The 15,294-nt window shown below is 32.6% G+C and overlaps 1 protein-coding gene across 1 annotated transcript in view; it reads right to left on the reverse strand.

Moving 5' to 3' along the window:
• Positions 1-634: 634 nt before the first annotated feature.
• LOC121335301 (sodium channel protein type 3 subunit alpha) overlaps positions 635-15,294 on the reverse strand; it is a 41,653-nt gene continuing 26,993 nt past the window's right edge. Inside the window, exons 17-22 of the mRNA XM_041403280.1 lie at positions 8,928-9,048; positions 8,182-8,336; positions 7,023-7,196; positions 2,645-2,767; positions 951-988; positions 635-697 (exon numbers count right to left, since the gene is read on the reverse strand). Of these exons, the coding sequence (XP_041259214.1) occupies positions 688-697; positions 951-988; positions 2,645-2,767; positions 7,023-7,196; positions 8,182-8,336; positions 8,928-9,048 (621 nt within the window). The 3' untranslated portion in view covers positions 635-687. The remainder of the gene's footprint in view (positions 698-950; positions 989-2,644; positions 2,768-7,022; positions 7,197-8,181; positions 8,337-8,927; positions 9,049-15,294) is intronic.

Here is a 15,294-nt window from a genome sequence, read left to right on the forward strand (position 1 = left end):
GCAGTAGCATCCAGTACTTCACAAGGATAATACTTATTTAAATTCATAAGTAATATAATACTTACTTAGTATACTATAATGGCTCTTTAATAAGCATTAAGGAACATGATAGTTCTATACTGTGCACCACTACAGAGTTTCTTTTATTTTCTACACTTTCTATTTTCACATTATTATTATCATCATCCTGAGACTGTATTCCCTAGTCTTGGAAAGGAAAATTACTCTACTATCATTTAAAAAAATTACAAGAAACAATGTTAAAAAAAAAATTACAAGAAACAATGTAATAGGGTTACGTGAGCTGTACGTTATTGCTATGAAGAAATTATTCCTCTTCTTAACAGTCTTAACTTGCCCATTTTTCCTAGATACCTTTAAAAAGAGCAAAAAGAAAATATATACATTTACTTACTACTTGAAGCAGAGCAAGATATCCAGCTCCTACATTATCAAAGTTTACTTTCACATTCTTCCATCGAGCACTTTGATTGCTTTTTATGAGTTCCACACACTGAGTATAATTGTTGACATCACTGATATCAAACATCTCACCAGTTGTGGTGTTGACACAATGATAGAATTTTCCAGCAAAAAGATTTACTCCCATGATGCTGAAGATTAGCCAAAATATAAGACATACCAGCAATACATTCATGATAGATGGGATTGCTCCTACAAGGGCATTTACAACCACCTAGAGTACAAATTAGACAAAATAGCCACTTAGCTTATGGAAAGAAAATGAAAAATACTTGAAAATACTTTAAAAATGTGAAAACAGTATTATTATGGGATGGACAGTTAAAATATTGCAATAATATTTATGGGGGAAATTTTAATAAAGATTTAATAAAATGCTAATGAGATTGGAAAAGCAAGAAATAAAATGAGATGGAAACAAAGACAATGCAAAAGTCTGAAAAAAAAATCAAAAAGCAAAAGAAAACCTGTTAGTAGCAAGATGAATTCTTAGAATTTGTGTGCTCTAAAGAAAAAGAGAGAAATAAATGTTAAATTCCAGCAATATAAATTAAAATCTATAAATAGAAAATAAACCAGAAAAAGCTCAAAGAATGATGACGTGGAAGACTGAATAAAAATGTCTGCATGTAAAACTATTATTACTAATGATTTTATTCTTAGAAAAGTTATGTATATATTGACATCAGTGTATTTTATTATCCACACAGAATGCAACAAATTAAGGATATGTTATTTAATCATTATTAACAGCATTTGCTGTAAGTCTTGGTTTTAAATTGCCTAGGTCACTGTAGTTGCTCTTACACGTATCCTTATTTTTCTTTTTAACTGGTTGCATTTAATTCCCTTGAGCAACTGTGTATGGGCAAGGGGCAATAAAAGACCAGATGAAATCCTTGCACGAAAGTTTTCTCTTAGGTATTGTAATTCAATTAAAAGAAAGTTGCAGATATTCAAACAATAATTTTCTAGCAAATCAGTAGAGACTGCAGTAGTCTTTTGTGTGTGGGTTTGAAAAAGGTAGTATTTTTCATTTCACTGAGTTGACCAAAAGTAATCTAGCATCAACAGAAGATTTGCTTATTTATTAGACAGACACTTGACGTGTTGTTTGTATTGCCAGTCATGTAAAACATAGTGGTGATGCTGATGTGCAAAGGACACACTTCCCTACACTGGCAGCTGTGGCCACCGCTAGGATATCGGCAGCCTTGCCCAGCCAGGAACCACATTATTCATTTGGCAAATGAAGACCTGTGACTGAACTATAAATATGCATTGCAGCATTGGGGTATTTTGAGGTGAAAGATTAAAAGGAGATGTCTCAATAACATTTCTTTTCAAATTTTTTATGTATTAATTTTTTCAATAAGTAGCATGGTCTGCTACAGTTTATAGTAAGGTTTTCCAGGAGGGTTTTTTTTTTTGGTTGGTTGGTTTGTTTTTGTCAGATTGGCAGAATATGAAAATGACAATCTCCTTAACAGGAGGGTTTTAGCTCTCTTTATGTTCATATGAAGGAAAAAGTCTCTAGCTGAGGAAATTATTTCCCATCTCTCTCCTTCTAAAACCTATCCTTATTTCAGGTCTTTTCAAAAAACCTTTCCCGAATACTACAGCATTTACTGTGGGATTTTTTTCCCCCAGGCATGTAGATAGGGAGACATAGTGAAGCTTTCATTTCTGGTGTGTCACTGTTGTCAGCTTTTCCACCTTTTGTTGGTTTGTTTTGTTTTCTGGCTAATTGTGTTCTATCCTGAACCACTGACAAACTAGCACAAAATTGAAGTTAGCTACAGAAATTGAGTCAAAAAAATTCCCAGATAAACTGCAGGAAAAAACCATCCAGCCCTCTAAGATAAAATTTGTCATGTCCTTTTATTTTTCTAGGCCCACAAATCAATGGAAATTTTAAGTCAGGAGGCTCGGAAAACACAACTATGCAGCAGTGACCAGGCAAATTTAATGAGCTCAAGGTCTAATTCACAAATGTGAGGTGTACATTGGTCTTGTTTGTCAGGACACGTTGAAAGGCCTTTTTCCACACATTTTTGCATGCCTTGCCGTGTTGGAGTTCTTCGAAGAAAGATGAGTGTAACCATTAACACATTAATTTTTGTATGCATACATTTGTTCAGACTCATTCATTTTATCTCACCCTCATTCCTTCAAATCGTGACAAGGCTCTTAAAGGTCTTAAAGCTCTTAATGTCCGTAGCGATTTAATGGCACCAAGTTCAGAATAGCCCAGAGCATTGGCTATTAAACTAACCAATGAGACCTATCAAATACAGAAAAAAAAATTTAAAAATAGTTCTACACTGTTTATTTAAAAAGAATAGAAATTCAAGCAACAAATCAACAGCAACAAGTTATAGAATGCCAACATTTTCATACTTGCTGGAAAGGCAAGAGGTCTTATAAATGCATGGTTGACAAAGGAATATATGCTGTTAAATGTCTATCTATTATGGTTGGATAGAGTTTAACAGTCATATGGAAGCATTCTGTTGGTGAAAGATAAAATTTTCAGGAATCTTTAAGGACAAAATAGTCATACTTTCTGTAATTCATTAAGGTTCAACCTTTCAAACAATTTAAAATTCTGAATACATTAAATTATTTTATTAACACCTGTCAATATTGTGAATGTCTATAAACACTAATGATAACATATAAGCACTAATATAAATAATAACATCTACACACTAATAATATCTATAAACACTAATATTGTAGTATTATCTATACTAAATATTGTAGTAGCTAATTACAAATATTTGTTATAAATATTTCATCACTTCTAATTGAAACATAAAAACAATAACCAGGATATCTCAGAAATATATATTGAAAGCAGTGGTACTATCTCACTTGCCTGGCAAGTCTCTGGTTTTTTTGAAATCTTCTAAGTATAGAAAAATATTATGGGATAGATATTAACAGCTGCTCACCTTATAGCAGGAAGAGCTTTATTATCTACAACAGTGTTAAGCTCCTGATGCATGTTATTGGGATTTGGTTAAAAGACAATCCACTTAAGTAAGGAGCAATTAATTTGCTTCTCAAATGGAACTGAGCTTTAGACAGTGTTCATATGAAAGGAATTAATTTTCTTCAAGCAGTTTTGGAGACAGAAGTGGGGAAAAATCATGCCTTATTCATATTTTATTCATTTCTACCACCAAAAGTATAGATGACATGTAAATTAAATAAGGCATATTTTGGTCCTTAAGAAAATCCCTCAAATGTTAATTTCTGTACCTCAGCTTAAAGAACTCTTCAAAGACTCTACAGAAATAGGATTTCACTGATAATGGTGGTAGGATTTTGACCATTATATGAAAAGTTGGTTTCCTTTGTTACTTATACCCATAAAGAACAATTAGATGACTCACAAACACAAGAGTTACAAGTTCATGTCTAAGAAGGCCAGTCCAAGAGCAAATACAAATAAATTATTCATTGCTACGATGCTATGTATATTATCTAACAGAAAACAGTGTTTTAATGAATTCATATTGCTGGACATTTCAACTGGAGTTTATGTCAGAATGTAATTCTTTTTAACAAAGGAAAGAATCATTTTATTGCTCTAATGGATAAATGGAACTTGCTGTGATTTATAAGCATATTAAGAAGAAAAATCTTACTGATTTTCTTACTCTGTAACTGAAGCCTTTTCACTTACTAGAGATAACATTATTTTTCAGCCATTATATTAACTATTGACATTAATTATTATTAAGAATTATCATTAATATAATTTATTTTTCCTGTGATGCTACAGTGAGAGAAATCTTTTTATCCTTAGTCACCCACAATATGTTCCAGAGATAACAAGACATGGAATTTTTTGTATTTTTAATAGAATATTTGTTTATTCACTCAAATCAACAAGATACCCAGGCATAACAATAAACCTTAGTGTAAAGACAGCACATTTTATGAATTAAAAATAAACACTAAACCAAATATTTTAAAAATATCTCTTTCACTGGGAGAGGGAGGTGTCCTATGAAACTGAACTCATATTAATGGCTCCTTCATTTTATAATTTTGTCCCCAAATTTGCACTGTGCCTCACCTATCTTTCACAAACAAGACCCCTTCCAAACTGTTAGGTAGCATCAGCTGCTGAAAGCCTTCAGTGGTACTGTATGTATTGGCAGTTATTAGGTCCTGACTGTAAAATTCTTCAATCTTGTTTGTGCTGCCTATTTCAGATTATTGGCAGCTTTCTTACCATGGTGATAGTGCTCTTACACCATAAACATGAAGTTTTTTCCTCAAAGAAATACTTTATCTATTGGAAACAATGTGTTTTCCTCTGGGCAATTCATATGGGATGCAAAGTTTTGCTTGGAATTCTATTGGATATACAGCTGTTCTGTACTTCTCTGGTGATCTGAGTCCTGTAAACTTGGTCTTCTCTCATCTGTTCCACCTGTTTTGTTGCCGGTACTTGAGAAAGTAAATGTCTCTGTACACTGATAAATAGATTAGTGCATGCAGATGCAGTACTTTTAAGAAATGAAAATGAACTCAAAATAGTAGAAAGATATGTCTCCTAAAATAGAAGGATTGTATGTCTTCATTTGTGTTTTTCTTCTAATACAGACTAATTGTTGCAAAAAAAAAAAAAAAAATTAGAAGCTTAGCAGTGACAGCCTTGCTCAAGATCTTTGGTCAGGCTGTACAGTAGGATGGCATGATAGAGCCTTAAACTGAAGTAGGCAGATGTACCAAGAGTCATCTGTCACAGCTGTAAAGTGACAGAGCTGAAAATTACCATTCTTAGTGCAATTATTAAAATCTAATTTAGTCACAACCAGTGAGAGCAACTGTGGCTGCTTGTCACAGTGAGAGACTCAGGTATGTGAGATATTAAAGGTCAAAGCCCTAAAGGACTATCTGTGCTTACTCTTGAATTATTTTAGAGGATGAATTAAACAATCTGATTAACTTTAGTCACTTCTAATGAAGAAGGAGACATTGGTGTTCTCACTGGCAGAATGATGCTGAATCACACCTCTTTAAACTGCCAGTTAAAGCAGTGCACAGCCTGCTTTTCTATAGGAAGATAACATGAGCTCATGTGTTTCTTTCACACGCTGGTGGTGCTAAAGAAATTGCTGAGTTAGCCTTAAACACAGTAAGGCATTTTTTACATCTTGCTAGAAGATTGAAAATAATTCTTTAACAGTAGAAATTTCCAATCTTATTTATTCATGTTTTTGTTTATAAAATTACAAACTATGGTAAAAAGTTAGCAACATAAGCTGCTTCACTTATAATGATGTATTTTTAAGTTTGAAAGCCTGCTCAGATAACAGCATCTCTGAGGCTAAGCTAGGAAATCATGGAGTATGGATTAGAACAATCTGGTTAGGTTTAAAACACAAAAAGAATAATTAAAACATGAGTTGTAGTTTATCTAAAAATTTTTAACACAATCCTGTAAGAGTGCATCTCTCTACTTCATTAACATGCTCTTAGGAAAACCATTCACACTGCTTCATTCTAGTGCAGATTTTCAGGACAGAGCTAGAGATTAACTGTATAACAGAACTAACTCAGGCTGGTAAGAAAAAAGAGGTCATCCATTTTGAATTATGGGCCACTCCAGCTAGGGGAGTTTTTCCTGTGGGAGTTACAAATATGATACATTTTTATATACATATGAAATAAATATTGATGAGACCAAAATTTATGCAAATATCTCAAGAAATATGGTAACATGGGCAGAAATTACTGTAAGTGCGCAATTGCCCTCAGATGCCATCTCTCAGTTCCACACTGAGGACAGGTATAGGCAATGAACTGGGTCAAATAATGTGTGAGGCAAGAGACCAAATATTCTGGGAGCAAAACCAGCTTTGATCCCTTCTGACAACATAAGCAAGGCCTTTGCACAGAAGTGTATCACAGCTGGGAAGGCAGCCAAGAAGACTTGTATTCTCCTCCATCATAAACCCTGCCAAGTCATAGCTGATTTAGCTATTGCAGATTGTCAGTCCATTAAAACAAATTATTTTTTAGGTCAAATAGCCACTGTCTTTCTGGTTTTACTAGAAATGATTAAAGGATAGTTTTCTGTGAGAAAGTTCTGAGAACTTTGATAAAATCTGGACCAAATGAATTGTTTCACTTGAAAAGCTGAAGTGTTCAAAGAAGAAACTTAAACAAAGAACTGTCTTATTTTCTAAGGAATAAGGTAGCATGGTCAGAGTCCATTCATGATAGCACGCTTAAAAACTAGGCTTTTTCCTCATAAAATCTCAAGTTTGATACATCATTTGTATGAAAATGTTAACCATGAAGAATGGACAAACTGATAGGCAGCCATGCTTTTCCTTTTGGCATATGAATGGACTATAAATAACCCCTCCAAATCACTGCAGACCATTACTAATGCAGTATAACTATAAAATGGGAATTATTTTTGCACATTTATAATATTAATCTAGTACTAAGGAATTTTACAAAACAGAAACTTTACTATAGGGAATTTTATAATACTAATTTGTACTTACATCAACAATCAGGAAGTCCAGCCAGCACCAGGCATTAGTAAAATATATTTGAAAACCATATGCTACCCATTTTAAAAGCATTTCCAAAATGAAAATATATGTAAAAACTTTGTCAGCATATTCCAGCATGGTCTTGATAGTTTTGCGTTGTTCAATATATATATCTTCAAAAGCCTATAAAAATATATTGAGGTATTACTACTATTTCACAGAATATACATGATAAAATTAAGGAATAAAGAATAAAAAATAATTAGAGAAGAGCTAATATTTCCCCTTGTTTTTCTTCATTCTCTTATTTTATATGTTTTCCATCATTAACTATACTACTAATTGGAACAACAGGAGACCTGTCTGGAGTTGAAAAAAATTTTTTGAAAATTCTATTTTACTAATGAATGAAGAAACTCACAGCATGTTTTTTTATCCTCTGTGGTATTTAAGAAACTTTCACATAGACACAACCCCCCCCCATTCTTATATATCTGATACAGATATTTATATTGCTTTCTAGAAAGCAGTTAGGTAAAACTTATGTCTAAAAAAATCAAATTAAAAAGCAATGTATTTGCTAGAATATACAACTATGCACATTGATATTGTAGTAAATGTTCAGCTTGAGTGAAGCTGGAAAGTTGTGTAATGCAAATCTTTTTGGATAGTGGTTGTTATGTTTAATTTGCTGCTGCACTTTTCCATATCTCCTGCCTTCAAAACAGAAACAGAATATTCCTAAAAAATATTCAATTTTTTAGTATGGACTTTCACAAGCAAAATTCAAAAAGTAGATCAGACTAGGAGGAATTAAAGACTTAAACCCATATATTTAGCTATATATTCACAGTTAACAATAGCCCTTTGTACTCAAATCTCTTGACAAACATGCTGAAAATTAGCAGGCAATTTAAACTTTGAGGAGCTATGCTGTCTTAAAGGAAATGGCACCATTTCATAGTGGCAAGACAAAAATTATTTAAAAAGTGCATATGAAATGTATCAAACTTTCCAGGTTTGGGTCAAGTTTCATTCCATTCTGCAATGATGAAATGTAGGGAGTTTTGTACAGTTACAAGCAAATCAAGTCTTTCTGAAGCAAATTTAATTTTTGCTCCTAAGAGATTTCAAAATACTTCAGCATCCGCAATTTTGTTGTACTTACTAGTGCTCCACTGCTGAGGAGAATCATGAATACAATGAAAGTCTCAAACCAGTTGTGCTCAACTATGCTGTAGCAGGTTTTTCTAAGATTCCACCAAGTTTTTCCTTTGCCATCTTCTATACTTACTTGACAACATGGAAATTTCTGTACACAACCTGCATTAGATTAAGAGATATTAGTATCTAAAAGTCAATTACTTCAAAGTCAGTATTTACTGTAGTATATATTGTTAGCGGCCTTTACTAATTTTATATGATTTTTAAGAAGTAATCACTGGAATGCTGAATAGGCTGTCACATCACAGAGGATGGTGAATATCTGAATTAAGAAAGCTAATCTGGAGAGAAACTAGACAGTGGTGTACTTAATTATGAAATAAGTCAATAAAAAAATATTTTTGACTGTTGGCATGTAACTGTTCTATTTGTTGATGGAGTCACACAAAAATTTATTTCTTCCAAATTTCAAAGGCCCATTCAAATAGCTGAAAAGCATTTTACCAATAGAAAAGTTACGGAAGTTTCTTAGTTACAAGTTGTATGCAGTGGCCAGATACATGAAGTTACTCAAAGCCTAGGGAAATCTTGTTTTTTCATCTGATTTCCAGCATTCTGGGCTAAAAACATTTTCTTTTGATTTTTGAGGACATGAAAGTACACCATATTTGAAACCCTCAAGAACCTAAATGTGCATAGTAACAATGTCATTTTAGTAATACATCTCCAAGTCAATAGTTATTCTACAACCTTCAGTAAAACAGGCTTCTGGTTCAAGAGCTTCTTCGCTTTCAATTTCTGCTTGCTCGCCCTCTCCAGGAGGAGCAATATCAACAGTGCTGCCTTCTGATGAGCTTGATGCATTTAGTTTCTGTAAGTAAAGTTCCACAGAACAATTTTTTCTCATTAGATACATATTCTGTAAAAAATGGTACTGAATCAAATCATGCCAGTCTAACTTTTAAAGAATGACAAATTTATAAATATGCATTATTAAAAGTAAAACCACAGTAATGACATGTAAATGTTATAATTCTGTTTCCCTATCTTCTCATAGGGAACAATTAAATGTAATTTGGCTACTAACCTGATCCATAAATATAACTGGTGAAGTATTTTGAGTAGTATTAATACCGGAGAGCTCGCATGCACCACACTCTGAGGTTATTTCATTTCCTTTACTATAATGCTGGATTACATTGGAAATGTGTCTTAGTTTTCTTAGCAACATGAACTAACACAAATCTGCACATACACCTTCTTGTCCACTGTGTATGGTACTTCCACAAAAATACATGTTATCTGGATTAAAAAATTATAAATTTAATGACATTTAATGGCAAATTTCTGCACCATTTAATTTTTGCAGAAAGCACAAATTACCAGAGCTGAAACATCTTCTTTGCATTCCGGTCTCCTGTGCTTTTTGAGAGGCCTCCTGATGTACTTTCCATCCCAAATTTTTCTATCATTCTACTGCTTTTTTGTACAATGGAATACTATAGTCCTTACTACAGTAAAAACACTTCTAGATCTGAAAACTGCAAGAACTGGAGAGTGATAAAAATAACTCAAATGAAGAAAATTTTACCAACTACATTAAAAATCTGATCAGGTCATAACAGTTTATCAGTCACACAAGACTGCCCATAATTTTGCCCTTTTAAGATAGCATACTTTGAAAGGAATATACTGCTAAAGATGCAAACAACAAATGCAATTATCAGACATAGTGCTTGTAAATTGTTTTCAGTTGGCAGTACTGTTGTACTGTTGTAATTTTTTCATCCAAAATACACTCTTTAACTGTGAAATAAGACTTGTAATCAGAAAGCAACATTAAAGAAATCGTGGCAGTGAAATCTGTAAACAGGAATTTCACAAGGGATGTGGAATGCACCTCTCACTTAAGACTTTAAATTGTGCAGGTACAGATGTAACAAAAGGGCACTCCAGCACTGAGCAGATTTGTGCTTTTAGCTGAGCAGAATTGATCATGTTCTTTGACCTTTGGAGGAAGGTCATGTTTTGAAAGTATGGCGACCTTTCCATTCATTTTGTTGAGAGTGCTTAATATCAACTACTTTTCATTTAGTTTTCCAGATAGTGGTATTTTTAGAACAGAAAAATCCCCTACTGTTTAAATTTTGCAACAAATAATAAACAGTAACTTGTTTCTTGAAAGAGGCACTTCCATGTATTCTCATCTTCTTCAGAGACACTGCTGCAAATTAAAACTAGTTATTTAACTCTTCAGTTGAAACCCAGTCTCTTCAGGAAAATGTATTGGCAGCTAAGGGCTTTTTCTGCCAGAAATTAAGTGGCACATATATCTTAATACAGCTTTGTAAGGAATTATTTCCACATATTTAACTTTTACATTATGTGAATGAAATTTTAAACAAAAAACCTGTTGAATGATGGATAATTTCAGGGACAAATTTCAAGAAGCTGCCTTTTGCACACACAATATGTAGTCAATGACCTCAGGTCCCATGGTTGTTACTGCATTGTGACCAAAAATATTGTGTTTCACTTCTCGTACTGCACTTCCTCTATGATTTCCGAAATTTATATATGTAAAATAGTTCCAGCCATGTTGCCTCTAAATGGAATAATTTTATTACTGGTCACATAAATCTGTGAGTCTGAATTAAAATACTGTGTATCTCATTGTGAGAATATTTTAAATTTCACTTTCTCTATTACATTTACAACAAAAATACCCAGTAATGTACACGATATTAAACATTATTAGCACACCAACTTATTATCCACACATAGGGCTGTCTCTCTTTTAGAAATAATACTTGTGAATTTACTCTCTTATTGTATATCATGGAAATACCAAGAAATAATAAACCTTCCATTGAAATGATAGGCAGTTTCTTCATTAAATAAAACTGAAACATTGTAAAAATAATTTTCTGTCACATTCAACTTAAGAAAAGTAAAATTCATGTCCTGATCCATCATCATTAAATAAATTGCTGACTTAATAATAGCAAGATAAAGGTTCATAGTACGCATCCATTATAAATCTAGGAGTGCAAATTAAAAGGCAGTCAAATTTTTAACTGCATCTTCCCATGTAAACTCTGCTGCAGATAGTTCTGTCAGCATCGTTGCTAAAACCAAGTGACAGAAGTGCAATTTATAACTAGTACAAACAAAAACTACTATAATTCTTTTCAGTAATTTTCACATAAAGCATTCTCCATTATTTTTAATATAATCTCAAACAACTGCATTTTTAAGAGAAAAACCTCATTACTTAATAAAACTCCTCTTCTTTGCTTCAAGACCCTAAATTAGGAAAGAACCAATACATTTTAAATAAGTTGACGTTAATGATATTCTTTCTAGCAATAAAGCTAATAAAACTAATAGGAAGCTCAAGATACATGATGGATTAGCACAATCTTCTTATCAGCTCATAAATGTGATTATCAGCCTCCAGAACACACCATGCCCTGTAAATATTTATTTGCATCTTCAATGATATCACATTTTCCTTTATAAGGAAACATTTGAAAGCAATTGCTTATGATGCAGCATTCTCAAGGCCTGAATCAGCAAAACAACATGCTTGACTAGAGCAGAAGCCTGAGCAATACTGTGGAAATCACACACAAAAATAAAAGAAACAATCAATCTACCTCAGTGGGATTATATTTTTCTGAAAACAGTATTATAAATATTATTGTGTAGGATATAAAAGAAAAAAATACTTCATCACCCACCCAAATACTTGGTTAATGTATGTATAATCAGCCTCCATAATGTTCTTTCAGAGCAGTGCATCTCTTATCAACAGCTTCGATCATTAAAACAAGCTTTGACCAACAGCGTGTTAATGTGCCCATTTACAAGGAAATGCATTCACTTAAGACCCAGTCTTGCTCTCATTTAATTCTAGTCTAAATTTCAATAAGAGCAAGAGCAGGCTACTGAAGTTTTAAGCTTTACAAACGGCTTCATGATTCAAGTGACAATAAGATAAAAGGATTCAGCCATTACAAATTGCCTTTGATAATTCAGCCATGTGGTTTTATCCTTTCAGTCTTGAAAGCTGCACTGTAATTGAGTGAAAAAATATAAAATAATGGAGATTGATGATTCCAAAGTGATTCTAAACTGACTTTAAATATCAGATCTTATATAACCTTTGACTTTTATATAATGTTAAGAATGTAATTTTAAAATCTCTTTCCTTAGAGTTTTATTTGGTGTTTGAAGCATATCTTGGTTTAAAATTTGTTCATTAAAATCTGAGAATTTTCAGAATACCCACCAATATTAATTTTTTGGCATCTCTGGGCAATTTAGACCACAATAAGTAGATCATGCCACACTATAATCAAGGGTATAAAATTAACTACTTGGTGATCCTTTTGAAGCCAGTGAAACTCTGCCTGAAGGAAACAGCTTTCAATCCTAACACAGGACTGAAATCTCAACCTCCTCCAAATTATGATGCCTTGTTTTACTAGAATAATTTCATCTTCTTCGTTCATGTAACTTTGGCTCCTCTGTTATAACAGCTGTTGCTATTCCCGAAAGCTCTGCCAATCACTCATCAGTGGCATGTTTTCCTATAATGAAAAAAATCCCTAGGATAAATAGATATACATGCAATATTATTAAAATTATGTTGACTACTCTGTAGACTTTTTAATTTACACAAACAAGTCCCCCAACTCATTTATGGAATGCTATCGTGAAACACATTCCAAACACCACTATTTATAAAGGGGTTTAAGAAAAGAGAAGTTGTAAAATGTTTACCTTTTGTAGTTCTTTAGGGAGAGTTATTTGATAGGTATAATTTTAGCAGTTATGAAACTGTTTGCTTTGCTTCCATTTTATAAAACTCAAGATATGCACTGTCCAAATGAATATAGCATGTAGTTTTTAGCATCTTGAAAATCTGCATTACAATGCATTGTAGATTTAAAAGTATAACTGTAATTTTTACATCAGTAGCTATTGCAATATTTCAAATGTTATTCATTAAGGAGTTGAACTCATGGCAGTAATTATTTCAAAATCACTTAAAACATTTCTTTAAATATTTACATTTATAAGGGCTGAATCAAAAAGGGTTGTTTTTATTTTTTAAAAACTATGCATGCTCCCTTTTTCTTTGGCTTCTTTAGCATAAAACATTCCAGTACTTTTATGATCCATACTTCAAAACCTGAAGAGCATGCAGTTATTGCTAAATACTGTATTTAAATATTCAGAAAAACTATTAGCGGAGTTAAAAAATGTATGTTGGGTTTGCCAATCCCACCTGACCATGCTGTGATGTGAGTCCCATGACTCAGCAGAGAGCAGCTGTGCATGTTTCTACTCTTGCAATGGATAGGGAAGGTACATAGCTGAATAGCATGCAGGCCAATCAAAATCCATTAAAAAGTGATTATATATATATATACATATATATGTATAACTTGCTTAGGTAACCTGTGTGAAAGTGGTGACACGTTGCTCTACCTGGTTAAAAAGCACCAGAGCTGCATTCTTGATTGCTCCAGCTTGGTTTTACCCCTGTGAGAAGTAAGAATGGTAGGTAGTGAAGTTCAATACACAGGATCACTAGTTTTTCTCTTTTTGGAATCTCTAATTCAAACATGGCTTTAACACAATTAAAACATAATTATTAAATACTTTATTATTAGCTGGAAAAAGGGAAATACATACCACCTGAAATGTTCAACAAACTCTTCTACAGAACTTGTTAGTTTATTTTATAAAAATTACAAATATAGAAGCTAGAACTACAAATCTGCACACAAAAATTGTGATTCATAAATAAAAGTGGAATGAATAAAATTAACAAGACATGGTTAGCAGATCTGGAAACTATTCCTATATTTATATAGTCCTTAATGCTTATTAATGAAAGTTTTAAGGGTTTTGTTTATTTCATGTCCTAATCTTTGTTTAACTGACTACATGACTACCTCTTTTATTTGAAAAATATGTACATACAGGAAGCAAAATACTTTGAAGATGTATGCCTTCCCATTCCTCCTTCACTCTCTAACAATGGTAGAGCTCCTAGATCTTGATGAAAATAAACATCTTTAATTTCTCTTCAACTCAAATGCGATGAATTATCAGATTGCGAAAAGTTTCTAGTTGAGATTTAGTATACTATACACTTCTGAATCTATAATCTTTATCTCATTGTTTCAAAAGAGGATTCTATCAGTGCCTGGACAGTGGAGCGTCAGTGTATCCAGAAATATGGTTTCAATCATTAACCACAGCTAGTCTGTAACTTAAATAATTTGTCACTTCTGAAGATACTGTCCCAGAACTAGTCAGTTTAGAAAAAAAAAGTTATATTGCTGGACATTTTAAACACAATAAAAAAAATTCCAACAAATTGGTGAAATCCTGCTGAGTCTGTTTTGGCTAAGAAATTTATTGAAGCCCAATAAAAATGCTTCTATTTTGGGAATGCAATAACTCTGTTCCTGTCTTTTTCATGTTATCTAGATACAAAATCCCCGATGAAGCCAATCAGAAAACTGAACTTCTTAATTGTTTTCAAAATTCAGTAGATTCTATGATGAAGGACATTTTTAATTGTGTCAAAATCATCTGCTGTGATCTTCAAAAGTCTATTGAGTACCCTTATTTCTCCAATCTGAATTTGTATTTACTGTACATATACTGTAGATAGAAAGGTTTTTAGGAATTGTGAATGATTGAGGCTGTAGGTATATGTTTTTCTTTAGTTGTAAAGTAAGTTTTCCATAACTGAGAAATATATTTGAAATTATTTTTCCATGTTGAAATGCAAAACTATATTTATAAAGTTGTCAATCAGCTCTAACAAACAGTTGTTAAATGGTACACAATATACAATAGTTATGAGTCTTATGTTTGGTAAGATTAACACAGTTACTCATTTCACAATAAAAACAGCATCCACATGCTCATGTTAAAACCCACCAAATTATCCCCTTCAGCTATTTCTAATTTTTTGATCTTCAAAGCTAATGATCTTGAGTATCTTTTCTTCAGAGCAGAAATCTGTTTCTTTTCTGATGATATCTCATTGGGTATTGCACTTCTCTTTTCTGATAATTAAAAAAATCCT

The sequence above is a fragment of the Onychostruthus taczanowskii genome, unplaced genomic scaffold (genome assembly GCF_017590055.1).
Source record: "Onychostruthus taczanowskii isolate IOZ18803 unplaced genomic scaffold, ASM1759005v1 scaffold20, whole genome shotgun sequence".
Taxonomy (NCBI): domain Eukaryota; kingdom Metazoa; phylum Chordata; class Aves; order Passeriformes; family Passeridae; genus Onychostruthus; species Onychostruthus taczanowskii.